General features: G+C 47.1%; 1 protein-coding gene across 3 annotated transcripts; it reads left to right on the forward strand.

Moving 5' to 3' along the window:
• Positions 1–305: 305 nt before the first annotated feature.
• On the forward strand, positions 306–27,631 carry FAXDC2 (fatty acid hydroxylase domain containing 2). Of its 3 annotated transcripts, none has more exons than XM_044230803.1 (9): positions 306–498; positions 14,920–14,967; positions 17,016–17,107; positions 17,233–17,336; positions 20,752–20,873; positions 24,937–25,142; positions 25,632–25,737; positions 26,106–26,272; positions 27,098–27,631. In XM_044230803.1, the coding sequence occupies exons 2-9, from the start codon at positions 14,920–14,922 to the stop codon at positions 27,252–27,254; spliced, it is 1,002 nt and encodes a 333-aa protein (XP_044086738.1). In that variant the 5' UTR covers positions 306–498; the 3' UTR covers positions 27,255–27,631. The 3 variants fall into 3 exon arrangements, with proteins under 3 accessions (XP_044086738.1, XP_044086746.1, XP_044086729.1); XM_044230811.1 differs by lacking the exon at positions 306–498 and adding an exon at positions 10,205–10,230 and having other exon boundaries at positions 20,752–20,855; XM_044230794.1 differs by lacking the exon at positions 306–498 and adding an exon at positions 10,211–10,230.
• The last annotated feature ends 137 nt before the right edge of the window (positions 27,632–27,768 follow it).

Raw genomic sequence — 27,768 nt, forward strand, 5'->3', positions numbered from 1 at the left:
GGTCGGTAATTGCAGGCTCCAGGTGCTCCATTTCTAAAAAGTTTATTTTATTTACTTATTTATTTTTGATATCCACATCTTTTAATGCACCTGCCTCCTTGAGACAGTAACATCTTCTTAAGCTGAGGAAGATGAAGGAAGTTTTTAAAAAGAAGATTTTAAAAAGCTCGGAGTTTGGCCAAAGGCGCTCCTTCAAGCTCCTGCTTAAATGCGCATTTCCTCTTGGCTTTAAGGAGATGTCCTTCGGCCAGAAGGGCGTTTTTTGTCTCCGGTCTACGCAGACCCAAACTTTTTCTCTCATCACGTGCCTGGCCCGAGCCAGTCGGCTGCTCCGTAACTCGATCACTGTGACCGGCCTCCCCGAGCCACCGAGGAGCCGCGAGAGTGGGCTGCCGCGCAGTGACAGCAGCCGCCTAGGTAGGGGCGGAGGAGAAGGGGAGGCGAGCGTGGGCTGTGGACCGGGACCTCGGAGGAGCTGGGACTCGGGCCCCTGCAGAGGTGAGCGGGAACTGCCGGGGAGGGAGCTGTTCGCCACCGTCTGGGCGCTTCCGAGTTCCCTTAAAGAAAGATAAAGTGCGTTCTTCTCCCCTCTGCTCCCTCTCTGTCCTCCCCCACGTACAAAACAGGTGAGATTTGCCTCTGATTGTTGATCTGGGCCGTCTTCTTGCTGCCCAGAGCCCCCGACAAGGCCGTTGCTGATGTCTGCAGACTCTGCCTTTGTGCCATCCCCTCCTCTGTCCTCTTGTCCAGCTAGCACCTGACAGTCTGTCCTGTCAGATGGTCAGGGTTTGGCTTCACAACCCTGTATATAAAGGGCAAATTCTCAAGTCAGAACTCCGAAGAGGAAAAGCCAACTGCAAGTCTGTCGGGGAAACCACAAACTGCTTCTCTGACCTGTCGGATCACCTGGAAGGCACATAGCAATTTTAATGGTCTTAAAACAAGATCAAGGTGTGAGCTAGAGATGGGCAACCGTGTCCAAGCTGTCTTGTCGCCACATACAAAGATGCATCAGTGGTCTTAGAATTACTGGCCCTTCCGTAGTTCCCGGGAAGGACTCCCACAGAGCTTCCTGGGTGAGAGGATGTAGTCTGTGTACCTCGATGGGGATGAACGATAAGGCTGGTCGTTTCCAGGGGCTCATACAGACCCTTTGGGGCTTCAGGCAAGCAAAACAGGATACAGACTGCGGTTTGCTTCAGTTCCATGCACAGTTCCAACCACATCTCTTACATTGAGAGATCATGATTCTAAAATCAATATGATTTTAGAATCACTAGAATGATTTTAGAATCATTTAGTTCAGAGCTCTGAACTCCAGCCTCTGGCCATGGAAAGAAAAGGCCTTAGTCCCAGGGAAAGGTGCTGATACCTTGAAAGCAAATATTGGACACCTTCTGAGGGCAAAACACAGTGCTTTTTTTTTTAAGGTTTTGTTTATTTATTTGACAGAGATCTCAAGTAGGCAGAGAGGCAGGCAGAGAGAGAGAGGAGGAAGCAGGCTCCCCCCTAAGCAGAGAGCCCAATGCGGGGCTCAATCCCAAGACCCCAAGATCATGAACTGAGCTGAAAGCAGAGGCTTTAACCCACTGAGCCACCCAGGTGCCACAACACAGTGCTTTTTATTCAGTTCTCCTTTCCTTTATTCAGCAGATACTGAGTGTCTGCCACATGGCAGGTTTGTGGACCTCACAGTAAACAAACAGGCAGGCTCATTTTCACAGGCACGCTATCAGGCGGGACAGGCGGTGCTTAAACGATACACATACCCCGTAGAAAAGGCAGGGAAGGGAACGTTGGTAGAACAATCCTCCGTCTTTTGGCTCGGAGTCTCACCTTTCTTTCCGGCATTTCGTCTTCTGGAATGAGAATCTTTTCATCCACAAAAGCCTCATTTGTGCTTAGACCTTGGTCACAGCAGCTCCTCAAGTCTTCCTCACCACAGGCTTTAAGCTGGACAACTACATTTCCGGTCAGTGTCCTCCCCCTTAGAGACAGTCGGCTGAGCTTTTTCCAAGACAATGAACAGCCTGAGAGCAGAGGCTGAGGTGGTGGGAGTTCTCGTCCTCCTGTCGGTCGCCCTCTCCCGATGTCGTTTCCCACTTAGGGAAGAGAATTTGTGCTCTTCCAAACACACACTCGGCACCCAGCGAAGTCTCAGGAAGCCTGGATTTTCCCAGAAACTAGAGTTTGGAATAAGTCAGTTCTGCTCGTTGAGGCTAATCTTTGCTTATAAAATAGAAGAGGTGGAGTAGACAATCAACAAGATCTCACTTGTTCTTTTTTCTCCTTTGAAAGTAAATAATTCTAATAATTTCACAGTATGTTTACAAAGAAACAGTACATAGTCATGTAAAGATGGTATATCTTACACCTATAAAATAGGAACCCTCATCAACCAAGCAGAATATTCAGGGACCTAGAATCTGAAAGAGGGACACCTGGGTGGCTCAGTCAGTTAGGCATCTGCCTGTGGCTTAGGTCATGATCCCAGGGTCCTGGGATAGAGTCCCGCATGGCTCCCTGCTCAGCGGGGACCCTCTTTCTCCCTTTGCCTGCCTCCCCCTGCTTGTGTGCTCGCTCTCGCTCTCTCTCTCTCTCTCTCTCTGACAAATAAATAAATAAAAGCTCTAAAAAAAAATCTGAAAGTGTCAGCCTGCAGAAAAAACTTAAAGTCTCTACCCCCCCACACCCTCACCCCATTCCTCTGTTCTGTCTCTTGTCTATATTCAGATTCTCAAGGTCATGAACACAGCTTTAGCCTCATTGTATCATTTTCCTAGACCGAGAATTCTGTAATAAATAGCTTGTATAGTCAGAATCAAAAGAACCATACTTAAAAAGTATCTAATTTGGATAATCTCACAATATGTATCAACTTCCCTTTAAAGGGAATACTTCGTTGTTACGAAGTATTAGAATATTTTTCTTTGGTGCCTTTCTTTCTTTCTCTTTCCTAAATGCATTCCCATCCTATGCAATTTCATATTCTCCTCCTACATACTTTCTCACTTGAAAAATCAAAGCTATGCAGTATTACTTTATTAAATACGGCAAGAAGCATCTCCTATTCATCTTTGTATCTATCCCCTATGGCTACCTTTGTATCTTACATACAGTAAATGTTTCTTGAAAGAATTATTACTATTTTAGAGAAAACATGTTCTGTTTCCCCTCTGGTATTAAAACACAGGCACGCATGCTCGCAGTATCTAATCCATTATTCATGGCTGATAGAGGCTGATCTCATTCCTTTGTGTTCCTTTACAACCCTGATGCCCACCCTGCATGCACAACATCAGCACATTCTACACTTTTTGCAGACTCAGTTGGTATAATAAGCACTGAAATCAAGTTCTGCCACTAAATAGCCTTGTAATTTGAAGCTGAACACTGAACCTTTCTATGCCCCCATGTCTTCCAGTGGAAAACAGTAGCATCTGACTTGAAGGGCTCTGAGATCACGTCTAGTTGTTGGATGGGAGACTTTAGAAAGGTAAAGGAAAAGGTCAGAGAGAAAAAGCACAATAAAAATGGAGTGATTATAGCACCTGAACATATCAAATATTAATAATCGCCATTGGCTTTATTTGCCAAAATCTCTAACTTGAGCATTCCCACTGGCAGTCAATGTGAAGGAACTTCTGCGGTTGAAGACACATCTGCCTACCATGTTTGGGGACTTCCCTAGAACCTTCCTACAGATTCTGTCCACTTAAAATTGAAAACACATCTGCCAGCAGGTAGAGAGGCACAGAAAACAAGCTTCTTTGGCATAAAATATTCAGCAGAATATAGGCTTGTGCAGCTTAGAGGAGTCAGCCTCCTATGTAAATATCTTAGGAGATAGTATGTGGGCGTATTAGCTTAGCCAAAGAACACATATTTGGAAATGCTTCTTTGCCTCCACTGAGATCAGATGTAGACAGAAAAATGTTGGGACCCCTGCAGCCAAAGAGGCCTTCCCAGCACCAGAAGATAAACAGTCACCTTTCCTTTGGCCAGAAGGTTTACCCGGAGCCGAGGGTTCCCGCATAGAACTTAGATATTGATCTCTCATTGCTCAGTCCGGTGGCACTCAGTTTCCATCCCATGGACACAGTGGGCGTCAGCACTCTGCCTTTGTTTTTTGTTTGGTTGGTTTGGTTTGGTTTGGGGGGGGTTTTTTTCTGTTGTTTTTTTTTTAAGACTATTTATTTGAGAGAGAGAGAGTATGCACATGAGTGGAGAGAGGAGTAGAGGGAGAGGGAGAAGCAGACTCTGCTGACCAGGGAGCCTGATCAGGGATCCAGGGCTGGATCCCAGGACCCTAGGAACATGACCTGAGCGGGAGGCAGACACTTATCCCACTGAGCCACCCAGGTGCCCCAGGATGCTCTCTGCCTTTGGAATCAAGCAGAGCTGCCTCCTTCCAGGGTCAAGGTCTCATGGTACAGACAGTCATCCTCATCTCTCTTAGTTCTTGTTTTTAATTTTAATATCTGGTTCTGTTTATTTATACTTTAGACCCAGTCTCCATCTCAAAAGAGTTTGAAATAGCTTCCAATAAAGGATATATACAATTGAACAGCTGCAAATAGGTAAAACCTGATAAGAAACCATCCGGCACAAATAAATACCTTTCGTACTGTTCTGAATTGTGATCTGTAGAAAAAAGAACCAGAAGCTTTGCTGCTATTGCTCTTCTTTGGGACCATGTAAAGTTGTTAACCTTTCTCCTGATCCCCTCTGCCTCCCCCTCCCTGTCACCACAAAAAAAGGAGAAGAAGAAACAAAGCACTGGTTCTTTTTTTTTTTTCGATGTTATGTTAGTCACCATACAGTATATTAGTTTTCGATGTAATGTTCTATGATTCATTGCGTACAACACCCAGTGATCATTGCAATACATACCCTCCTTAATATCCATCACTGGGACCCCCCATCCCCCTACCCCTTCCCCTCTGAAATCCTCAGTTTGTTTCCTAGAGTCCACAGTCTCTCATGGTGTGTCTCCCCCTCTGATTTTCTCCCCGCCTTCATTTTTCCCTTCCTTCTCCTAATATCCTCTATGCTATTCCTTATGTTCCACATAGAAGTGAAACCCTATGATAATTGTCTTTCTCTGCTTGACTCCATCAGAGTTACCTTTAATAATCTAATGAAAGCTATGGACCTTTCTATCCTGAAGAATGAACGTGGAAAAAATTGGCCTATACTTTCAGGGGCAACAGACTTCTCAAAGGAATTGAAATTAATCTAATTTTTGAGAAAGGGAAAGTTAATTAAAGAGAGAGCTAATTACTCTTCAAATTTTCAATAAAATGTTTCCAACAAATGGGCATTGAATTTATTTTAAAAACTTTTAACAGTTCTGTAATTTTCTAAATAGGTAAAAACATACTCATGGTACCAAATTCAAAAGGTCTGAAACAGCATATAGTAAAAAGATAGCCTTCCTTCTACCCTGTCCCCTAGTGGCCCAGTTCACCTCCAAAAGCCACCATTGTAAACAGTTTCTTAGATACTCTTCCAGCAGTAGTCTAATATTCTATGTATTATCCCATGCACACTTAAACAGGACACACACACACAAAAATATTCCATGCATTGTTTTTTTTTTCCCACTTAATACTTCTAGAGAGTACACACAAAGCCTTATTCCTTTACTGGATGAAAATTGTTTCACCATTGGATGCAATATAATTTTCTTAACCAGCTGCTATTGATAGACATTTAACTTGTTTCTAATCTTTAGCCATTAAAATCTGTTACATTGAACATCTTTATATATATATCATTTTTTATATAGGACTGTATAATCAAAAAAAAAAAAAAATCCCCCAAAGCGTATTTGAGCATTAAATTTAACTCTGAGCTTAATCGGCAGCCGAAGCAAAAAGGCGCACATGGAGGCACCAAAATGGATCGCCTCAGTTTTGTTTTGCATGTTACAAAAAAAGCATACTACTTCTTCCAAAGAGGAGAACTGTACACTAATTTCTATGTAGAATTTAGCATCTGTATATTCATACAAAGTACATGGCTTCCTTTGGAGAATGAAATAATGGAGTAGGGAATACCTACAGTGGCAGTAGTGATATTCATATTCATACATCTATCTTGATTTTTTTAAGTTTTTTTTTTAAGGTTTTATTTATTTATTGAGGAAAAAGAGTGTGAGCGAAAGAGAGAGCATGAGCAGAGGGGAGATAGAAGGAGAAGCAGGCTCTCGCTGAGCAAGGAAACCGATGCAGGGCTCAGTCCCAGGACCCTGGGATCAAGACCTGAGCTGAAGGCAGATGCCGAACTGACTGACCCACCCAGGTGCTCCTATTTTTTTTTAAAGTTTTTATTTAAATTCCATTCAGTTAAAACAAAAAACAAGTAAGTTCCAGTTAGTTAACATACAGGGTGATATGTCAGGCGTACTGTGTACTGACTTAGCACGTCATACAACACGTACCCTCCTTCATGACCGTCACCTGTTGCACCCATGCCTCACCTCCTCCACCCAGCTCATTCTTGATAGCTAAGGTTCAGTTTCTTGGTTTGCCCTCCCTCTCTTTTTTTTCTCCCTGTGTTCATTTGTTTTGTTTTTTACATTCCACCTACTAGTGAAATCATACGGTATTTGTCTTTCTCTGATTTATTTCACGTGGCGTTATACTCTCTAGCTCCATCCACGTTGTTGCAAATCACAAGATTTCACTCTTTTTGATGGCTAAATAATATTCCACTGTGTACACGTATGTGTGTGTGTGTACATACGTGGATATATATATATAGTTTATCTGTTCCATATATGTATATATAATATATATATAGTCCATATATACACATACACCCCACATCTTTATCCATTCATTAATCGATAGATGCTTGGGCTGTTTCCATAATTTGGCTATTGGAAATAGTGCTGCTATAACCATCGGAGTACATGTATCCCTTTGAATTAGTGTTTTTGTCTTGAATTAGTCTTTAGTCTTCAGGTAAATACCTAGTAGTGCGATTGCTGGATCATAGGGTAGTTCTATTTTTAACTTCTTTTCTTTTTTTAAAGATTTTATTTGTTTATTTGAGAGAGAGAGAGAGAGAACGAGCTGTGGGGAGGGCCAGAGGTGGGGAGAGAGAGAATAGCAGACTCCCTACTGAGAGCAGGAAGCCTGATCCGGGGCTCAATCCCAGGACCCGGAGATCATGACCTAATCTGAAGGTGGACGCTTAACTGACTGAGCCCCCCAGACACCCCTATTTTTAACTTTTTGAGGAACAGCCATACTGTTCCCCACAGTGGGTGTACTAGCTTGTGTTCCCACCAACAGTGCAAGAGAACTCCCCTTTGACCACATCCCTGCCAACAACTGTTGTTTCTTGTACTGTTGATTTTAGCCGTTCTGACAGGTGTGAGGTGATCTCTCAATGTAGTTTTGACTTGCATTTCCCTGATAATGAATGATGTTGAGCATCTTTTCATGTGTCTGTTGGCCACCTGGATGTCTTCTTTGGTGAAGTATCTATCCATGTTTTCTGCCCATTTTTAAATGGATTATTCATTTTGGGGCATTGAGTTTGGTAATTTCTTTATGTATTTTGGATACTGACCCTTTATCGGATATGTCCTTTGCAAATATCTTCTCCCATTCCATAGGTTGCTTTTTTAGCTTTGTTGATGTTTCCTTGGCTGTGACAGAACCTTCTTATTTTGCTGTAGCCCCAGTAGTTTATTTTTGCTTTTGTTTCCCTGGCCTCAGGAGACCTATCTAGAAAAAAGTTGTTACAGCCGATATCTGAGAAATTACTGCCTGTGCTTTCTTCAAGGGCTTTTATGGTTTCATGTCTCAAACTTAGGTCTTTAATCCATTTCGAGTTTTATTTTTGTATGTGGTAAGACAGTGGTCAAGTTTCATTCTTTTGCGTGTAGCTGTCCAGTTTTCCCAACATAGTTGACAAGATAGTCTTTTTTCCCATTGGATATTCTTTCTTGCTTTGTTAAGATTAATTGACCCTATAATTGTGGATTCATTTCTGGGTTTTCTGTTCTGTTCCGTTGATCTGTGTGTCTGATTTTGTGACATCTTGTTTTGTTTTGTTTTTTTAAGTATGATGTAGGGGTGCCTGGGTGGCTCAGTCAGTTAAGTGTCTGCCTTTGGCTCAGGTCATGATCCCAGTTTCCTGAGATCGAGCCCTGAATCAGGATTCCTGCTCACTGGGGAGTCTGCTTCTCCCTCTTCCACTGCCTCTCCCTGCCCCCCCATCTTGTGCTATCTCTCATATAAATGAAATCTTTTTTAAAAAAAGATTTTAAAAGTATGATCTAGGGGCACCTGGGTGGCTCAGTGGGTTAAGCCTCTGCCTTCCGCTCAGGTCATGATCTCAGAGTCCTGGGATTAAGCCAGGCATTGGGCTCTCTGCTCAGTAGGGAGCCTGCTTCCCCCTCTCCCACTGCCTGCCTCTCTGCCTACTTGTGATCTCTGTTAAATAAATAAATAAATAGCATCTTTTTTTTTTTTTTTTTTAAAGTATGATCTAGGGGCACCTGGGTGGCTCAGTGGGTTAAAGCCTCTGCCTTCGGCTCAGGGTCCTGGGATCGAGTCTTGCATCAGGCTCCCTGCACGGCAGGGAGCCTGCTTCCTCCTCTCTCTCTCTGCCTGCTTGTGATCTCTGTCAAAGAAATAAATAAAATCTTAAAAAAAAAAAAAAAGTATGATCTAACTAAACCCCAGCATTCCCTGAATAAACTAAAATGAAATCAAGGAGGAAAAGCTTCAGTTTTGAGGTTGGAGATCATGTGTCTGAGTGCAGAGAAAACCTGGGCATTGTCCTCCTCTAAAGATTTCTTGGGTATGCCGGCTCTCCTGCCCTGCTCAGTATTTTCTTAGCTCTGGCGCGGACTTCTAGCTTAATACTTTCCATACAGATTTTGGAATGATGGGTTTATGTAAATGAGGGTTTCTCATTTATTGTTGCATCTCCACGGTTCCTTGCACAAAGTAAGTTCTAAACAAATGTCCCTGAAAGGAACAGATGAGTTTTTAAAGATCAGAGACCATGTCCCATTAGCTTCTTGACCTCTTGGCAAAGATAATAGGTGATGCTAAGTGGGGGAAAAGCTAGGATGCGGCTCTGGCTTATAAGTCAAGTTCCTACAGCAGAGCAGTCCCGGAAGCTTACCAAATAAACCCCCAGTCCTTTTGTTTCCTTCCCCAGAAGGGATGGTTATCTCAACAGGGTCAACAGAGCCTTTCACAGTTCCCAGCAAGAACTGAGGATGGAAATCCAAGGTGATAGAAAAGGTGATCCAAGGTGATTCTGCCAGTCTGCAAATAACTTGTACACATTGAGAGTCTCAGCTCAAGGTGCTTCCTTTGACTCTTGGTTCCTTATCATTAAGACACTTGGTCGGCTCAGCCCCAAAGGTCCTAGAACCACTACCTTCCTTATGCTGAAAGATCTGTGCTTTTCAGAATTCCAGGCAGCAAGCTGCCAGATTGAAAAATGACCCTGTCTTGTCCAAGAATCTATCCCCATGTAAAGGGTGACTTCTTGGAACGGGCCCCTAACCACATGCAGGATGTGGAGCAAACTTGGAATCAGGCCAACAGGAGCTACTCAAGACAGGGCAGACAGAGAAAACTGTTATTTAAGGGAGAGTTTTTGGAAATGCTTTAACACCCGGATTATTAAGTAACATGTGCTGTCCGAGATGGGGTGCAGGGGTGTTCACCGCAGTTGGGGCTGACTTCCCATCCTGAAGTGCCCGCTCCGCTATCCTTTTGGAAGCCTTGGGTGGTGAGGAATAGGACTTCAGAGCACCCAAGAGCACGCAAGCAAGCAAAGGACTCCTGGCTGCCATCCTGGGTCAGACAAGAGAAAATGCTGGTGGCTTTGCTCCAGTCCATTGCTTCTCTTCCATCGCTTTCCATGAGAACTCACAGTGAGGCAGAGTTCACACCTACAGGCCTGCTAACAGGCTCTCCTCTATCATCTGGAACAGAGGGAGTTGGAAGAAGGAGCAGCGGTGGCAAAGAAGCTGGCCTCCAGGGGCGGGGCCAAAGCGTGGCTGAAACTCTTTCTCCTGCGTCTAGGTGGGGATTGGGCTGATTGACACCACACTACGCCCTCTGGTTCCTTTCTTTAAATCAGATGCTGTCTCCCTGACTGGATATCAGATGTCCCAGTATTCCTGCCTGACAGCTTTTCCTCTGAGCTGACCGCATCCCTCCTGCATACTGTCGTCCCAGTGAGATGGTGAGGAGCTTGCATGTCACCTCCTCCTGCTGTCCTCACTCCTCAGACCCTGGAAGGCACTTCATAGGTCACTGCTGTCTTTCTCCAGCCTAAATAATCTACAAGAAATGTGGATCATAGAGAAGTATTTCCTAAGGTCATAGTTGGTCAACATGCACCTAGAATGATACAAGCGAGAACAATCAAACTCAAAAGAATAAAATATCCTTAGAGATACTGAAAGCCAGGCTTTGATCCTGGCTGTGCCATCTATGAACTCTGGGAGGCTGTCAGCCCTCCTTTATTGAATTTCCTTCATCCTCATCACAGAGCAGGACCAGATGATCTGTAATGCTTCCCTTCAGCCAGCTTAGGACACCCTTCCACAAGGACAATAAACAGTGTTGGTGAGGATCTAAGATTAGAGCCCTCATACATTGCTGCTGGAAATGTAGAAAGGTGCAACCACTTTACATTCCTGGAAAGGTTCAGTGTCGTGACTGTAGGGCCCAGCATGTCCACCCTGGGCATGTATCCAGTGAAATAAAAACATGTCCATGCAAAAGCTTGTGCATGAGTTACCATGAGAACTACAGAGTGGCAGCAGCCACTGTCTATCTACCCACAGATGCTGTCTACCCAGCAGCCATCTGTCTACCCACAGATGAATGGATAAGTGGAATACGATACATCCACGTAACAGAATGTTACTTGGCAATCAAAAAATGACGTAGTGGTCCATGCTATAACACCGATGACCCCTGAAGACATGCCCAGTGAAAGAAGCCGCTCACAAAGGGCTACATAGTGTATGATTCCATTTAACTGAAATGTCCAGAATAGGCAAATCCAGAGAGAGAGAGAGAGTGGATCACTGGATGCTTAGGGCTAGAGTCGGGGCGGAAGGAGAAAGGAATTGGAAAATGATGAGTAAAGGGTGCAGGGTTTCCCTTTGGGACAATGAAAATGTTCTAACATGAATCATGGTGATGAGTGCACGACTCTATGAACATACTAAAAGCTGAATGAATGCACATTTTCAATGGGTAAATCATATGGTATGTGAATTGTGTATCAATAAAGACATATATTTAGGATTTTATTTATTCCTTTGGGAGACAGAGAGAGCACCGGTGGTGGGAGAGGCAGAGGGAGAGGAAGAACCAGACTCCCCGCTGAGCTGGGAGCCCAACGTGGGGCTCCATCCCAGGACCTTGAGATCATGACCTAACCTAAAGGCAGATGCTTAACTATCTGAGCCACCCAGGAGCCCCAAGACTTTTTTTTTTTTTTAAGATATTGTCAGAGAGAGCACAAGCAAGGACAGCAATAGGTAGAGGGAAAAGCAGGTTCCCCACGAGCAAGGAGCTCAGTGTCGGGGTCGATCCCAGGACCCTGGGATCGTGATCCCAGTAGAAGACAGATGCTTAACTGAGCCACTCAGGCACCCCATGTTATCTTTTAAAATTTAAATGCCTTTATTGAGGTACATCCAGGTAGCTCAGTGAGTTAAGCATCTGCCTTCTGTTGGGGTCATCGGGTTCCTTGTTCAGCGTGGAGCCTGGTTGTCCCTCTCTCTCTGCTGCTTCCCTGCTGGTGCTCTCTCTGTCAAATAAATAATATCTTATTTTAAAAAATGAGAACAAATACAATTTTATTTTTTATTTTTTTAGAGGTTTTTATTTATTTTTTATTTATTTATGTAGGCAGAGGGAAAGGGAGAAGCAGGCTCTCCGCTGAGCAGGGAGCCCAACATGGGACTCGATCCAGGACCGTGGGATCATGACCCGAGCTGAAGGCAGCCGCTTAACTGACAGAGCCACCCAGGAGCCCCTAAATACAATTCTAAAGTCCCCTCAGCCTTACCAGCAGAGCATGTGATCCAGCTGTTAGATTGTTGCCATGCTGGTGGGCGAGAAATAATTTCTCATTGTAGTTTTATTTTTTTTTTTAATGTTATATTTATTTGAGAGAGAGGGAGACAGAATGAGGAGTGGAGCAGGGGGGGCAGGGAGAGGGACAAGCAGACTCTGCACGGAGTGAGGAGCCTGATGCCGGGCTCAGTCCCATGACCCTGAGATGATGACCTGAGCCAAAACCAAGAGTTCACCACTCAGCTGACTAGGCCACCTACGTGTCCCCTCTCATTGTAGTTTTAGTTCACATTTCTCTTATCATCGTGGAGGTTCAGCGTCTGCTCAGTTCAAAGTGCATTTACACTGATTTCCTCTTATCATATGTTACATTCCTATATATGTCTGTTTCTGGACTTTCTCATGCATTATATATGCCTGCCTGTTCATGTGCTCGCACCACACTTACTAGAGCTTTGCAATAAGACCGGTAGTGAGATACTCAACAAAATCAAGCTGGCTGGCAACTCAGGGCAAGCGCCATCCCCAGCCACCCAACAACCAAGTCCAGCCACTGTCCCAGGCCGCCATTTTCCTGGAGAAACCATGGCCTTGTTTCAGATACGGAGAAACGCTTTAAGTTTGTTGCAAAAACACTTAAGAGGAATGCCAGGAAGCTACTGGAAAAGGCCAAGATTAAAAAGGGCATTCAGAAGGGCACACAAAAGTTGCAAGAATGCATACGAAAGACACAAACCATCAGAAAACCCAAGCAATTAAAAAACAACAACAACAACAAAAACAACAAGCAATTAATTTCTTGAGGTTAAGGCCTAAAGTTGATGCCATGACAGCCTGGGAACAAACTGCAGTGACAATGAGCAAAGGCAATCTGTGGCCAGTGTCGTAACTATGGGTGCCGCAATGAGGAGTATGAATGCGGACAAAACATTTTCTGCCGGGAAAGATAAATAGCATAGATCTTTTGAGAGAGAATGAGATAGAGAGATCACTCCCATTTACATAACTTATTGCAGTATTTTGTTATAACTGTTCTGTTTTATTGTTATTAATCTCTTATTGTTCGTAACTTACCAATTAAGCTTTACTATAGGTACATACATGCATAGGAAAAAGCATAGTACATGAATGGTTCAGTGCCACCTGCAGCTTCAGGCACCCTCTGGGGGTCTTGGAATGTATCCCCCACAATTAGGAGGGGACTACTGCACCCAAAAATAGTGAGGATTTTACCTTTCTCTTCCCAATTCTTTACCTTTGCTTATTTTCTCTTGTCTAATTGTGTTGATGAATGCCCCATTGAATGTTAAAAGTAGTGCTGATGGTGAACATAATTCTTTCGTTCAAGACTTTCATAGGCCTGTGCTATCTTGAATTTGGCTCCAGCTCCACCCCCGGTTCCTCTCTACTCCCATCCTGGGGCCTTTCCTGCCATTCTCTTCTTAGTTGCTGGACTTCAGCCTGTATTGCTAGGCTTGCTTCCAGCTGGACTATGTGCAACTTGAAGGCTGTGTCCTTGCCATGGTTTTCCCAGTGTGCTCTGCAGTACCCATGAAAGGCCATGGGGCCTGGTACACAGAAGGTCCCAGTGGATCGCGCTTGTTTGATTAAATTACGTGGGTTGGATTTCATGATGTCATTGGTATCTCCCCCAGTGGGTCAACTTAGGGAAGTTCCGTTCTTTAGCAGTGCAAACTTCTAGCTTCTGCTTTCTGCCAAGAAGAAGGGATGGGAGTCGGGACTGGGTGAGAAGACATTTGCCAGAGCCAGCCTGTGCCCCATAGACCTCAGGTGATGGCCTTTCCCTTTACCAACCCACAGCCCATAGCTTACGTCTTCCAGAACCACATCAGGAACAAGTCCAAAATGCAGTTTCCTAGCCTCTGCCCTAAGAGACTCTGATTTGGAGCATAGCCTGGAAATCCAGGTTTCGACCAATCCCCAGGTGACCGATGTAGGAGTTCCCGAGGTCCATCTGGGCCAACACTGGCCCAAAAAGCCAGATCCTCTGATTCATCCCCTCAGTGTACATGGGCTATGCATGTCCTGTGCGAAGGCCCCAGGAAGGGCACACCAGAGAGCCCGTCCTCATGGCCGTTACAGTCCCCCAGCAGAGATCACACAACCGGGGACCCTGTTGTTGTTCTCATTTTATGGCAAAGGAAATCGAGGCTCAGAGAGGACATTTTGACCAAGGTCATAAAACCAGTAAGTGACAGACCCATTGAGGATAGAACCTTGAGAAAGGTGTCAGATTTCCAGACTCACTGTCTAATGATTCCTGCATGTAAATATACCGTTCATTCAAATCCTGTTGAACATGTTACAAAATGCTTCCATTTCAGTCAGTGTTACAAAAACAGCCCCTGTGTGTGGTAGCCTGAGTTCACAGAGGTTACACCAGCTGTCCATGCAGATCATGGGCCTGGCCCTGGCTTCAGTCCAGGTGCCTTGGGGCTGTAGGCCATCAGCAGTTAGGGTGCCATGGAGGTACAGAGGAAAGCTTTCTCCTGAATGAGACAGGGTTGTGCTGAGGCAGGGAGTAAAGCTATTCCAGGGAAGAATTTGACACAGTTCCTCTTGTAGAGAACCCTTTCCTTGCCGATGGAGTCCCCCACTGCCAACTCTGATTCATGTTACCTGTGCCCACACCAATTCCATCTCCAGATGTGGGAGCCCAGACAGAGGTTATCAACTCCCCAGATGGTTTTAGTCAGTAGCCAGCTTTAAAAAACCACACCTAGCCATTCCCCTTGACATTCTTCAGTCAGTCTTTATACTTGCTTGGTTGCCTCTGAACATGACCTCATGACTCACTGGTGCTTTCTTGTTCCAGATGAAGGGAGAAGCTGGAAGAATGCAACACAGTGACAAGCCAAAGCAGGTAACTCCTGGCACCCCACCCACGGAGCTAGTGAGAAGACAGCCACTGGCTCCTTCCATAGCTGCCCATACTATGTATCTGGGGTCTCCACCAAGGTCTAGGGGTTGCTGACACCTTGGTGGTGTGCTCATTCCAGTAGCTGGGCAAAGACCACTGGATTCCCGGCTGCCATATAACTCAACTCCTTCGCCCATGCGAGGTGAGGTAGCAGATGCCAGGAGAAGACCTAAAAAGCCTGAGGCCATCTTCCCATTGTCTCCTGGCCCTGAGGAATGCCCCGTCCCTCGGGCCTTTGAAACCACCCCTTTTTATAACTGCTCTGGAGATAGGAGAAGCGCACTGGGGGCTGGAAACTGGGATTGGGAACCAGCCCAGCGGACTTCTGAGCTGACTTCTGCCCTGTGCTCTTGCATGGCACAGACACCTTTGGCTTGTTTATAGTCCTTTCACTTGGGCTGCCAGAGAGAGATAACACAATCTCGCCCCCCAAAAAGTAGCTACTCTTCTATGTGAAATTGAGGTTTTTTATTTAATTTAGCTTGATCTGATTACACCCAAATGAAAAATTCCTAGCGAGTCTGGAAAAGTTCGTGAAAAGGGTCCTCTGAATACTAAAAAAGGAATAATTGCCAAGCCTGAGTTAAATGTTTGGCAAGCTTGAGGGTGAGTGTTCCATGGCCTGCTTAAAAGAACAAGTTCCCTTGATTGGTCCATCCAGCCCTCAAGGAGAGAGGGGAAAGTTCATTTCCAGAGCTCAGGGCCCTGAGGGGCACTAGTTTCAAAAACTTTTCACTGGCCACAGAAAATAATTTTATTTTCAAAATTTCATTGAAAAGTTTCAAAAACTTTTCACTGGCCACGGAAAATAACTTTGTTCTCTTTGGTCTTTCGATCAGAAGTGCGAGAAGGTAACACTGAAAATAAACAGACAACTCAGTCCAAACAGCCTGCTCCTTCAGAGCTCCAAAGTCTGAGTTAAAACATGGTGTCCTGTTAGAGCAGCTTCCTGTAGCCAATGGCCCCTGAGCCTGTGTCCGTGGTCCAGCTCGCTGACTGCAGGAGAACTTCGGGCACACAGCTGCAGGGACCAGCCAGCTCTCTCCCGGGAAGGGATATAAGCAGACTCGATCTGGGCTTCGAAATAGGAGAGGGAAGGGACTTTTGTTATTTCTGTCCACGGTACAGTGGAAATTGGTGACACAGCCAGTAGCATTTTCCTTCTCCAAATCTGGCAGCTCGTTGGACCATCAAGTTTGCAATGATCTCTACTTTAGACTTTTTGGAGGAGACTGGGTCAGGGACCGCCCAGTGATGGCCAGGGGTCCGTTCTTTCCCTTAGAACTGCTTGTTATCCTGGGCAGGGGCAGCCCAGGCTCCTCCCACTAGAAGCAGAGGAATTATTAAAAGTCAGAACATGTGTTCATTCGTTCTTTTTTCTTCCTAAGCAAGAGGGGAATGGGGATGGGGAAAGAGGTGTGGCCCATGAACAGTTTCTGCAGATGTTCCTGTGCTGGCTGGCTCCGCCTTGCCTGCCCACTGGAATTAGCTGGGGAGCTTTAAAAATAAAACAAAAACAAAAACAAACAAACAAAAGAAACAGAGAGACCCAGGTCTCACCCTGGAGCCTCTTATGTAATCAGGCAGGGAAGGAATCTCGGGACTGGGATTTTTTTTAAAAGCTCCCAGGTGATTCCAGTGCCCCGAGAATGGGCATCTCTGTTCACAGGAGGAGTGGTACCGGAGGCCCACTGCTGGGGAAGGCGTACCTGTCCTTCTCAGGGTGACAGAACTGCATGCTAGTTTCTCTGGAGTCGGGTTTACTCTCTTCCCTTCCCCAGCCTTGAACTCTCATTTTCATGAACACACCCATATACAGCCCCAGAGCTCTTGATAAGGAAGAGCCTCCCACAGAAGCTGGGGAAAGGTCAGCAGATGTGTGATGCTGACGTGGTTGAGATACTGATCCCACATCTTCCTGCCAGGACTAGTTATGAGCTGTCTATAATAGCAGGAGGCTCGCTGGGGCCTGACACTTTCTTGTCCTCTAGGAGGGACACATCTGGGGCTCCATGAGGAGGACAGCTTTCATCTTGGGCTCTGGCCTTCTCTTGCTCGTGGCCTTCTGGAACTCAGTCACATGGTGAGCTGCCGGCTTTCCTTCACGACCTGGGGACAGTGTGCTGGGGGTCCTGAGGCGGAGCGTGCGGTAAGAAACTGTCCACCCTCCAGTCTTCACCCAGAAACCTCTATGACTTCTCTTCCAAGGCATCTTCAGAGATTCTGGGGCGCTTCTGGCTATTTTTGGCAAGCCCAGTGGGAGAGGCTGCTGTCGACATTCGAAGGGAAGGAGTGGGCCCTCTACATTATAGGTGAGCCTTCCAGACCCCGAGTGCTTAGGGTTTGGGTACACGATCACAGCTCAATTCTTGGTCTGTGGTTTTCTTCTCTACTTTGAGATTTCTCAGCTCCTTATTCCAAGGAATGAAGACGTTTATGACAGCGGTAATCCCAAAGAGGGCTAATCATAGGCAGTCTGAAATGGTTGCCTAAGGATTTCTAAGAAAAGAACCTGAGACTCCCCTCCCCCTGAAAATAGAAAATTTTAAAAACAAACTGTGTGTCTGAAAATGAATGCATGATTCGAGTACCAGTCCTGCTTCTGGATGTCGGGTCCACAAGCACAGAGAGCCGCTCCATCTCCAGTGAGACTGTGTCCTCATCCCTGGCATAATTTAGATCTTGGGGCTTGACAACAAGTGGTCACTTAATATTAATATTTACCGATGTTGTGAATGACTCACAACAAGCCAAAGAAAATATGGTAAAAGAAAAAAGACATTTTAACATAGATATTTATATCAGCATTATCGACAATGGTGAATGTCCTCAATCACAAGTTCATTCACGCAAAGAATGTTAATGTTACTCTGCCAAATTTTTATGGAGGATATAGAGATACTTAAGATGAATTGTTTATCTCATTTAAAAACTATGTCACAGGGGTGCCTGGGTGGCTCAGTCAGTTAAGCATCTCCAGTTCTTGATTTGGGCTCAGGTCATGATGTTAGGGTCCTGAGATGGAGCCCGGTTTCAGGCTCTGTGCACCGTGAGGAGTCTGCTTGGGATCCTGTGCCTTTCCTCCCTCTGCTCCTCTCCCCACTTCCCCTACCTCCAACGTGTGCACTGTCTCTCAAAAAAAATTTTTTTTTCTAAAAAATAGTAATAAAGGGGCGCCTGGGGGGCTCAGTGGGTTAAAGCCTCTGCCTTCGGCTCAGGTCATGATCCCAGGGTCCTGGGATCGAGCCCCACATTGGGCTCTCTGCTCTGCAGGGAGCCTGCTTCCTCCTCTCTTTCTCTCTCTGCCTGCCTCTCTGCCTACTTGTGATCTCTGTCTGCCAAATGGAAAAATAAAATCTTTAAAAAAAATAGTAATAAAAAACTATGTCACAGTCTAGAAGAGGAAATTAAAAAAAAAGTGCCAGTTGTCACAAAGCAAAAGTACAAATCAAATGTCCTTGACAATTGTTTTCAGCTGGAAGAACTCTGAAAACAGGCTAAACATTAAGTATGACAGGTTCAGTGCAAGCTGTCATTGAAAAGTCATTAGAAAGAAAATGTAGATTGCAAACATATGTGGGGAAGTAGTGGGAAAACATTTGATACATATACACACACACACACACACACACACACACACATTTGTTACAGTGATGGGAAAACTGCCTTTCACCCCAATGATAAGCATATTCGAAGGAGATCAAATTTTAAGTGTTATAGCTGGAAAAAAGTTCAAGATCTTATCTTGTTGGGCTTTTATTCTGTATTCCTTCAGGAGCCTTTGGATCTACAAGGAGGCACTACCTTGATGGTTGGCCCGCTAGGCAACCACCAACATAACATTATTTTTTTCCAAATTAAGAAAGCATGTAATTTCTGAGAATAAAAGTAAATACATGTTCATTGTTAAAAATAAACATCAGACAATTCCAATAAGCATAAAGTGAAAGTCACCCACTCATATCCAAGAATAACCACAGTTAATATATTAGTATAAGTCATATAAATAATGTATAAATTAGTATAAATATAGAAGAGTCTATATTGGATATATGGTTGAACTTAGACAATACCAACTATTTTTTTATTCTTTTTTATTGAATAGATTGTGGGCATCTTTCCATGTCAGTTCATATAAACTGACTTTACTATTTTAAGCTGCCCAGTCTAGTCCGTTATATAGATACTCTAATCTGTTTTTTTCCATTTCCTATTAATAGACACTCAGGCGGGGCGCCTGGGTGGCTCAGTGGGTTAAGCCTCTGCCTTCGGCTCAGGTTATGATCTCAGGGTCCTGGGATGGAGCCCCGCACCGGGCTCTCTGCTCAGCGGGGAGCCTGCTTCCCCCTCTCTCTCTGCCTGCCTCTCTGCCTACTTGTGATCTCTGTCTGTCAAATAAATAAATAAAATCTTCTGTTGCTCTTCTCTTCTTTGGATACTGCCAGATTACTCCCTAGGATCCTGTATTAATCCTGTTTCCCCACAGCACTGGCCAAGGGTTTTTCAGGTCCCAGTGGACACAGGCACTTGGGTTTCTGGTGGGAGCAAGAAGGGTACAGGAAGAAGAGTACGGAGACACAAAGTTAAGTAAAATGCCCTTGGCCCTTGGAATATTTAGAAGGAGGCAGCAAAACACGGACAAAGTTACTAGTGCAAGAGTTAGATAACATTGTATTGTTATTCCAATAAATGGCAATCCTAGTGGAGAAAGTGCTTGTTTGTTTCTAGTCAGAGATCAGAGATTCTCAGAATAACTTTACTGGAAAGTGGGATGCGGAGCAGAAAAAAAAAAGTCCTATCTAAATTTTGCAAGTGTGGATCACCAGTTTGCTGAAGTATCTTGCAGAGCATCAGTGCTGTGGGATGTGAGTGGGTGGGGTGGCCGTACAACTTTTCATCCAACGAGGAACATTTGTGAGACTAGATGAGGTGGTGTTAATAATTACGCTAGACTGCCTGATGTAAATTCAAACTGTCCTGGGCAAACGGGTACAGGGCCATCATGTTCTTAGGTGTTCTGAGAAAACAGAGTTCCTGGGTGTAAAAAAGGATTGGGAAAGGCTGGGCTTAATTAACCAAGTCAAATGGGTTTCTCTTAGAGCCACTAGCAGGCTATTCTGGACCATGGCTTTCCAAGAAAGTGGGTATGAACACTGTTTAACCAAGGATGCCTTGAGAGAGATGAGTTTTCCACTTTGGGAACTGCTGGCTAGATACCTGAACTCCCACTGCTTAGTTCATAGGGTCATAAAGATTAAGGTTCTGACTGACCCTAGTCTAGTGTTCATTAGGAACCCTGTCCTACCAAGCACTTCCTCTGCTTCTCCCTCCCTTGGAAATTCATAAAGTGTTCAATGGGCACAGACTTCCAGCTGTCAACCTAAATTATTTGTAGTTTGTTTATTCATTATTATATGGATTTTATATTTATTATAAATTTTATTTCTATTTAACAATTTTTTTTTGTCTTCAACAACCTTGAAGGTTGTGGTCTCCATTTTACAACTAAGAAAATAGAGACACTCCTTAAGTGACCTGACCAAGTTCCCCCAGCTAGTCGGTCACCCCAGGACTAAAGTTAAGACCCTCTGGCCAGGAGCACCAAGACCTCCCCAGCAAGGGACCGTCTACCACACAGCCTTGGTCCCGTCAGGCTGTGTTCCGTTAATACATGTGCTGTGAGAACCCAAAGTGCCCTGATTGTTTCCTTCTGCTCCCTACCCTCAGGCGCCACCCAAGTGCCAGTTCTGCTCTTCTGGGCCTTCAATGGGCTTCTGCTGGTGGTTGACACAACCGGAAAACCTAACTTCATCTCCCGCTACCGAATTCAGGTTGGCAAGAATGAACCAGTAAGTGTGGCAGTGGCTTCTCTGGGTCAAAGCAAAGAGGGCACGAGCAAAAGCCACACTCACAATGCTCACCACGGGCCTGGGAGAGAGCATGGCCTCTGCGAGCCAAGTTACTATGGAGAAGGTTGGAGAGAGGAAGCAGTCTGCCCCAGATCTCAGAGCCACCCGGGCAGGACGAATATCCTGGTCCTCTGATTCCCATCCGTGGCTCTGCACCTGCCTGCGCTGCCCCACAGCACTGTGATCAGCATTTGGGGAACCAGAATGATGGGCTCAGCCTAGAACCCGGCTGAGTGCAGAGACAGCAGGCAGCTTCCTCCTCAGTGGCCGGGGTAGGGACGGCCATGGCCGGATGCCGAAAGCACAGAGGAGGACAGCTGTTGGCACAGTGGTTGGCCCACGATGGATAGAGGGGTGTGATGTGTGGGCGGTGGCTGCTTTTCAAGCAGGTCCTCCTTCCCAGTCATTCACTTCAACTGCGGGTGTGTAGCTTATCACCAAGAAACCAGTCCTGGACCCTGCTTACAGGGAACTCCTAACCCAGTACCCAGGTCTTCCACTTACATGGCACTGGAAGGGAGCCTCCCCCCCACACCTGCACCCCTCCTACCCCTCCAACCCTTCCACCCCCACCCCTAGACCGGCCTTCAGCCCAGTCTCCTGCTTGTGCTTTGACAACCTCCAGGAGCCTTTTCTTATGCAACAAGCTCATTCTTAACTCCAGATTTTTTCCCCAGCTCCAACTGAAACTACATTCTGGCTCCCCTCCCAGAGAACACACTCATCTTCTAAATGCCGGCCCAGGTGCCTAGGTGGCTCATCTCGGCATCAGGGCATTCTGCCACAGCCCAGCACTCTGGAAAGCAGAATGGGTGAAAAAAAATGCCCTTTACCCAGGATTTCAGAAGAGCCTCTTCCTGAACCAGAGCTACTGGCCAGGTGCACTGGCTCCGCTCATTTGAGACTGTCCCGATCCGGGGGCTTCCTTCCTCCGGGTCCAGCTTTGCACGCATGGGCTGGGGCTGTTGTCAAAGCCAGTGCTGGGCTGTTGAGAGCCCTTCATCTGTCAGACCGTGGCGGTCTCCTGACTGGGCACCACGGAGTAAATGCTCAAGGCCAGGGACTGTGTAACCTTCATGGTTCAGACGAGGAAACAGGCTCTGAGGTGTGACATGGGTAGCTGATGCATGCTCCAACTCTGACCCCAGGGCTCACGCTTTCACCCCCAGGCCACATGAGCTCTCAAGAGTATCCCCCACCTTGACAACATTCATGGTGACAGTCTACAGTGGTTCGAGAGCAACACAGAGAAGGTCTTTTTGCCTGCTGCCAAAGCCGAGGTTCAGAAAGGGGCCATGACTTGCTCAAGGTCAGAGTGTCACTAGGAAACACAGCCTGGGCCCCTCTCATCGGACTCCAGGTCTGGTGTGCTCGCTTCGGCAGCACATATACTAAAAAATGGGACTCCAGGTCTGGTGCTCCCGCAGTGTAGGCCTCCACAGGCGCCCAGCTCCCTGGCCTGTTTGCTCCCTTGCTCTCCTGGACAGCCGGTTGCATCTTCCCCTCCCTCCTCACATCCCCAACACTTCCTTCCCTGACCTCCAGGAGGAGGACAGCCTCGCTTCCTCCTTCACTAAGCAGAAGAAAGATCCCACCAGCTCTCTCCACCTCAGCCCGCGAGCAGTACCTGCAAGCAGGCTGTTGGAAAGAGTTGTCTGTAGGGTTTCCAGCTCCTCTCGTCCACTCTTCACCCAGCATATTGTAATTACCAAAAAAGGTAAACATAGATACAGAAGTTGAAACAAACCAGTACGATGATCACTCATTCACATCACCTGGATTCACCACTTTTAAACATTTTACAGTATTTGCATTATGTAGATGTAGAAATACAAATATGTACGCACCTGTAATTTTTAGCTTAACCATTCGGAAGTAAGTCCCAGACATTACAGATCTCGCCTGCAGTGCTTCGGCTGGTATTTCCCTGATAGCCGCAAACCCACCGTCTCCCCTCTTGTGTGAACCTGCTCAGGCCAGGCCCTCACCCCCGCCGCTCCACCCCAAGTGCTCTCAAAGGTTCCTCTCATTAGCCCAGCAGGCTTGTCTTCACAGGGGCTTGTCTCTGCATCGTGCTGCATCTTCTCCTACCTGGCTTTCCACTTCTCCTCCCATCTTAGTGGCCGCTCCTTCACGGTCTCCCTTCTGGTGTCTCCTCTGCTCCCCCGCCTCTTAATGCTAAGCATCCTGGGGTTCAGGCCTTGCTCCCCACCTCTGTCTTCACTCCCTCACTTTTCTCTTCCAGTGTCATGACTTTAAATACAGTCTATATGCCGACAGCGCACAGATTTCTATCTCTAGCCGGGGCTCTCTTCTGAATTCCAGGCTCGGATTGCCAAAGGCCTCTTTGACATCTCCCATCCAGAATGTCCCCACGAGAACTTCTGATCATCCCCCTCAAAGTCTGCCACCCACATTCTGGAAGGGAGTTCATGGCAGGGCCGCCCTTCACTACCCCCACTGGTCCGAGCGGTCATTCTCTCCTGCCTACAGGACTGTTCTCACTCGTCTCTCTTGGTCTAGTCTTACTCCTCCAGTCTGTGGTCAGCGCAGTGACTGGAGTAATCCTGTGAGAGTTTGTCACGTCTCTTCCCATCATGACCCCGCATTTCCCTTGTAAGAAAAGCCAGTTTTCCCAATGACCTACAAGGCCGTCTATGCTCTCGCACCTCCCCACCATTTTGGCCTCACCTCCTACTTCCCACACTCCTCTCCGGTCAGAGATGCCCGCGAGAGGCAGACAGCCTTTCACCAGCTGTGCCCTTCGCCTGAAGACCCCCTGCAGCTCTCCTTTCCTTCACCTTCCTCCTCTCTTTGTTCAGATCTCACCATCTCCACAAAGCTCACCCTGACCATTCTATTTAAGATTCCTGGTGCCAGGAATAGAAACTCAAGGAGGGGAGAAACCTTTGTTTTGCTCATGCTTGCTTCCCAGCACACAGGACACCGCCTGCAGTGTCGAGGGTGCTCAAGACCTATCAGCCGAATCACTGAAGGAGTAAACATGCTGGACACCCTCCTCTGGGTCGTTTCCAGAAGGTGTAGGACTTCATCTACAGGTGCTCCCCAAAAAGGCTGGCCTGGCCTGGCTTCACGTGGGATGGAACTGAAAGCTTAGAGAGTGGATTCGAGTCAGTTAGTCCATGCCGTGCCGGAGAAAGCTGGAGGAAGAGCAAAGCTGAAGCCTGACGACCACTCAGAACCCCTCCAGCTCACGGGGGCAACTCAGGGAGAAATCCCTTCTGACCAGTCCCCAAACTAGTTTGTCAGGACCCAGGAAGTGACCCGTGGTCATGGGGCTATTCCAGGGAGCCCCAGTGCTCTGAGGAAGGGAAGGGTCAGGTACTGATTCTTGGGCAAATGCTGGCTATAGTATTGAGGCCCAGTATTGAGGGTGAGAGATTTTGGAGCCAGCTCGCCAGAGAAAACCTGGACAGAGTGCTCAGGCAGGTCCCATCCTGACAGCCCCACCATGAAAACCAGGAAGACCAAGTCACAGGAAGTTTAGTCAAGACCTGGATAGGCAGTTCTCTAGCTCACCTTCTCTTCACTCTGGGTCTGGTCAGGAGGCTGGGCCACAGGAGGGGGCAGGTGACCTTGATCTCTGCACCTGCTATGGTCAAGCCTCTGTGGATGAGGAGGGGCTCAAAGGCTGAAAAAGGAGATCAACCTGAGAGTTGACAGCCTTCTCCAAGCACCCTGGAGGCACCGTACAGTGCCTGTCAGGAGCATGTCTGGGCCTGGCCGGAGAAATGGGGAGAACAGTGGTGACACTTGGCAGGAAGAAGACAGGTTCAGGCTGACTGGAGGCTGCTGAGAAGGGAGTTTCCAAAAGCAGGGTTATCACCGGATGGGCCACCCCAGGGCTTGGGCAGCAGCTGAGGGCTGCTGGCTATGGCCAGACGTCACAACGAGCATCCACCCCAGAGTGAGGGCCCTCTGAGAGCGGATCACAGCGAAGGCATTTCTAGAATGGAAAGACCTCCTTCCTTACCTTGGGCAGGTGGACGCCGAGAAACTACGCCAGTCTGTCCGCACAGTTCTCTTCAACCAGTGCGTGATCTCTCTGCCCATGCTGGTCTTCCTCTATCCCATCCTCAAGCTGTGGGGAGACCCCTGCCGCCGAGAGCTACCCACCTTCCACTGGTTCCTCCTGGAGCTGGCTATCTTCACTCTGATTGAGGAAGTCCTGTTCTACTACTCGCACCGGTGAGCTGGTCCCGGCCCAGACACAGCTGGCTGCTCACTCTCCCAGGGCTCACTTGGAAGGGAGGAAATTGAGGCCTCAGAGCAACACCACCTGGCCTCAAAAGACACCTCTTAGTTAACGTGGGCACCAACTGTTCCAAAACTGACAACTTGAGGCAACTGACAGACGTCCAGCAAAGAAAGCCGCTGCATTCATGTGCAGTGGGGCGCTTTCCCATCTGTTTCCTTACTCAATTCTTTGTGGGCACCATTCCCGCCATCCCCACAGCTAGTACAGCTGAGGTAGAGAGAGGCAAAGTAACCCACCCCCAAATTATGCAGCATAAGAGGCGGGGTTAGAACGCAAAGGCAGGTCTGAGTGCCAATCCAATGTGTTTGCAACTTTGCTCCATAGGTGGAACTCTTAGCTCCTACCTTTGGCTTCTCATAGTCTGGTGGGAAAGGGAAAAGGGAGACTGGCAGATTATTAACTGCTAACTATTTTTCCAGGCTCCTTCACCACCCAGCATTCTACAAGAAAATCCACAAGAAACACCATGAGTGGACAGCTCCCATTGGCGTGATCTCGCTCTACGCCCACCCTATCGAGCATGTGGTCAGTAGAGGTCTCCTCTCCAGAGGCAAAGGACAGAGAGCCCCAACCACCTTCCCAAAGGCCTCCCACAGAGAATTAAGACCACAGTGGCCCTTTCTTCCTTCTTCCCATTCACCAGCTACCATTTATTGTTGACCCAGTCTGTGCTAGGCTTTGTGAGATGCCCAGCAGAAGTTATCTCAAACAGTAACTTGTCTGAAAGTTAAAAAGCTGAAGGACTCCAGTGAATCAAGGTCCTGCAACTCTTTCAGCTTCTCCAGATCTGAGTCAAAGAAGTCCTGCTGGTACCACCCTGGGGCAAAGTGGACACCCATTGGGTCCCCTCCATCTCCCTGGGGCCCACCTTCAAAACAGCCCTCCCTTTGCAGGTCTCCAACATGCTGCCGGTGATGGTGGGTCCCTTAATAATGGGCTCCCACTTGTCCTCCATCACCACGTGGTTCTCCTTGGCCCTCATCACCACCACCATTTCCCACTGTGGCTACCACCTACCTTTCCTGCCTTCACCTGAATTCCATGACTACCATCATCTCAAGTAAGACCTCTTTCCCCACTGTGGGTCCTTGGGCAATAGCCTTCACCTTCTCTCCTGGAGATTCTGGGAGCAGACATGACCCAGGTATCTTCAGTTTCCTTGTGATGGTACTCGTGGAGGGAGAGTTCTAGAGGTTGGCAGAATAAGGACCATGCTGGACCCAGATCACCTTCCTCTCTTCCTTCTTCCTAACACTGGGTCTTCTGTGGGTTTTTGACCTTTACTTAGGTTCTGGGCCCTTTGAATATCTAATGTAAGCTATAGACACTGTTAGAACAATGCATATACACCTAAGAATACTGCACACAATTCACGGGGAATTGTCCATTTCCACAGCGTAGTGGTTATCATGTCCACCTCACAAGGGGGATTGTCCTCTCTGAAAGCCTCCAGGCTTTTTCAAGTGTGGTCTACAAACCTCCAGCGCCATAATCACCTGAGATAACCTTGATAAAATGCAGGTTTTGGGGTTCCGCTGCACATTGCTGAATCAAAGCGTGTGGGGCAGCAGGACTCGCAAACTGCATTTTAGTTCAATGTTCTGGGGCATTCTGATGGAGGTGGCCCCTGAACCAACCTGAACAAGCCAAGCTCTGCCACACATTCTGACTTGTGTGCAGCGGAGTCAGATAGCTTTTCAAAAGGAGAGCATAGGTTGTCAGTCTGGAGTGGCCCCAGGAATGTGCACAACTCCCTGGGATGTTCTGATGGAGGCGGTCAGCATGTTGGGGATGGGTGTTTGGGGTCAGAGGGCTTAGAAATGTAAGGCTAGCATGAATGAAAAGAACAGCACACCAGTCTCCCGTACTGTTCTCTCTCCTCCAGGTTCAACCAGTGCTATGGGGTGCTGGGGGTGCTGGACCACCTCCATGGGACCGACACAGTGTTCAAGCAGACTAAGGCCTACGAGAGACACATCCTCCTGCTGGGCTTTACCCCACTGTCTGAGAGCATCCCGGATGCCCTGAAAAAGATGGAGTGAGAGAGGGCCCCAGGGCCATCCTGGCTTTCCCCCTCAGTAGACTGCTTCGATGGCCTGAGGCATTCTGACTGCACCAAACTTGCTCCTCCAGCCATTCACTAATGACAGCACCACTGGGGCAGGGGGTTAAATCAGCTTCCCAGAAAAGCAGGCCAAGGATGGGGTCAGGGCTCCCCCAGCTGCCCCTGTTGTCCCTCAGAAGGAACAAGAAGTTGGCTTAAGGAAGGGGGTAAAACAGCTCCCCAGAATGGAGGCCAGTGAGAAGAAACCACTTTTAAGAGCGGTCCTGGTGAGTCCCCCTGGTCGTTTGCTGTGGAAGGGAAAAGATGACCCCAGATGACCTTTTTATGACCTAGACAAGATAAAGAGAATGTAAAAGTGGCGGTGAGATAGGAAGCTACTGCCAGCTCTGGGAGATCTCCTCCGGGTGCCAGGGGGTGAGGGAACCAGAAGGTATTACTTTGCCCCTTCCTGTCGCTAAAAGCTTTTCTCATATCCTACTCTAGCCAGGGCT

This window comes from Neovison vison, chromosome 1 (assembly GCF_020171115.1).
Source record: "Neovison vison isolate M4711 chromosome 1, ASM_NN_V1, whole genome shotgun sequence".
NCBI lineage: Eukaryota > Metazoa > Chordata > Mammalia > Carnivora > Mustelidae > Neogale > Neogale vison.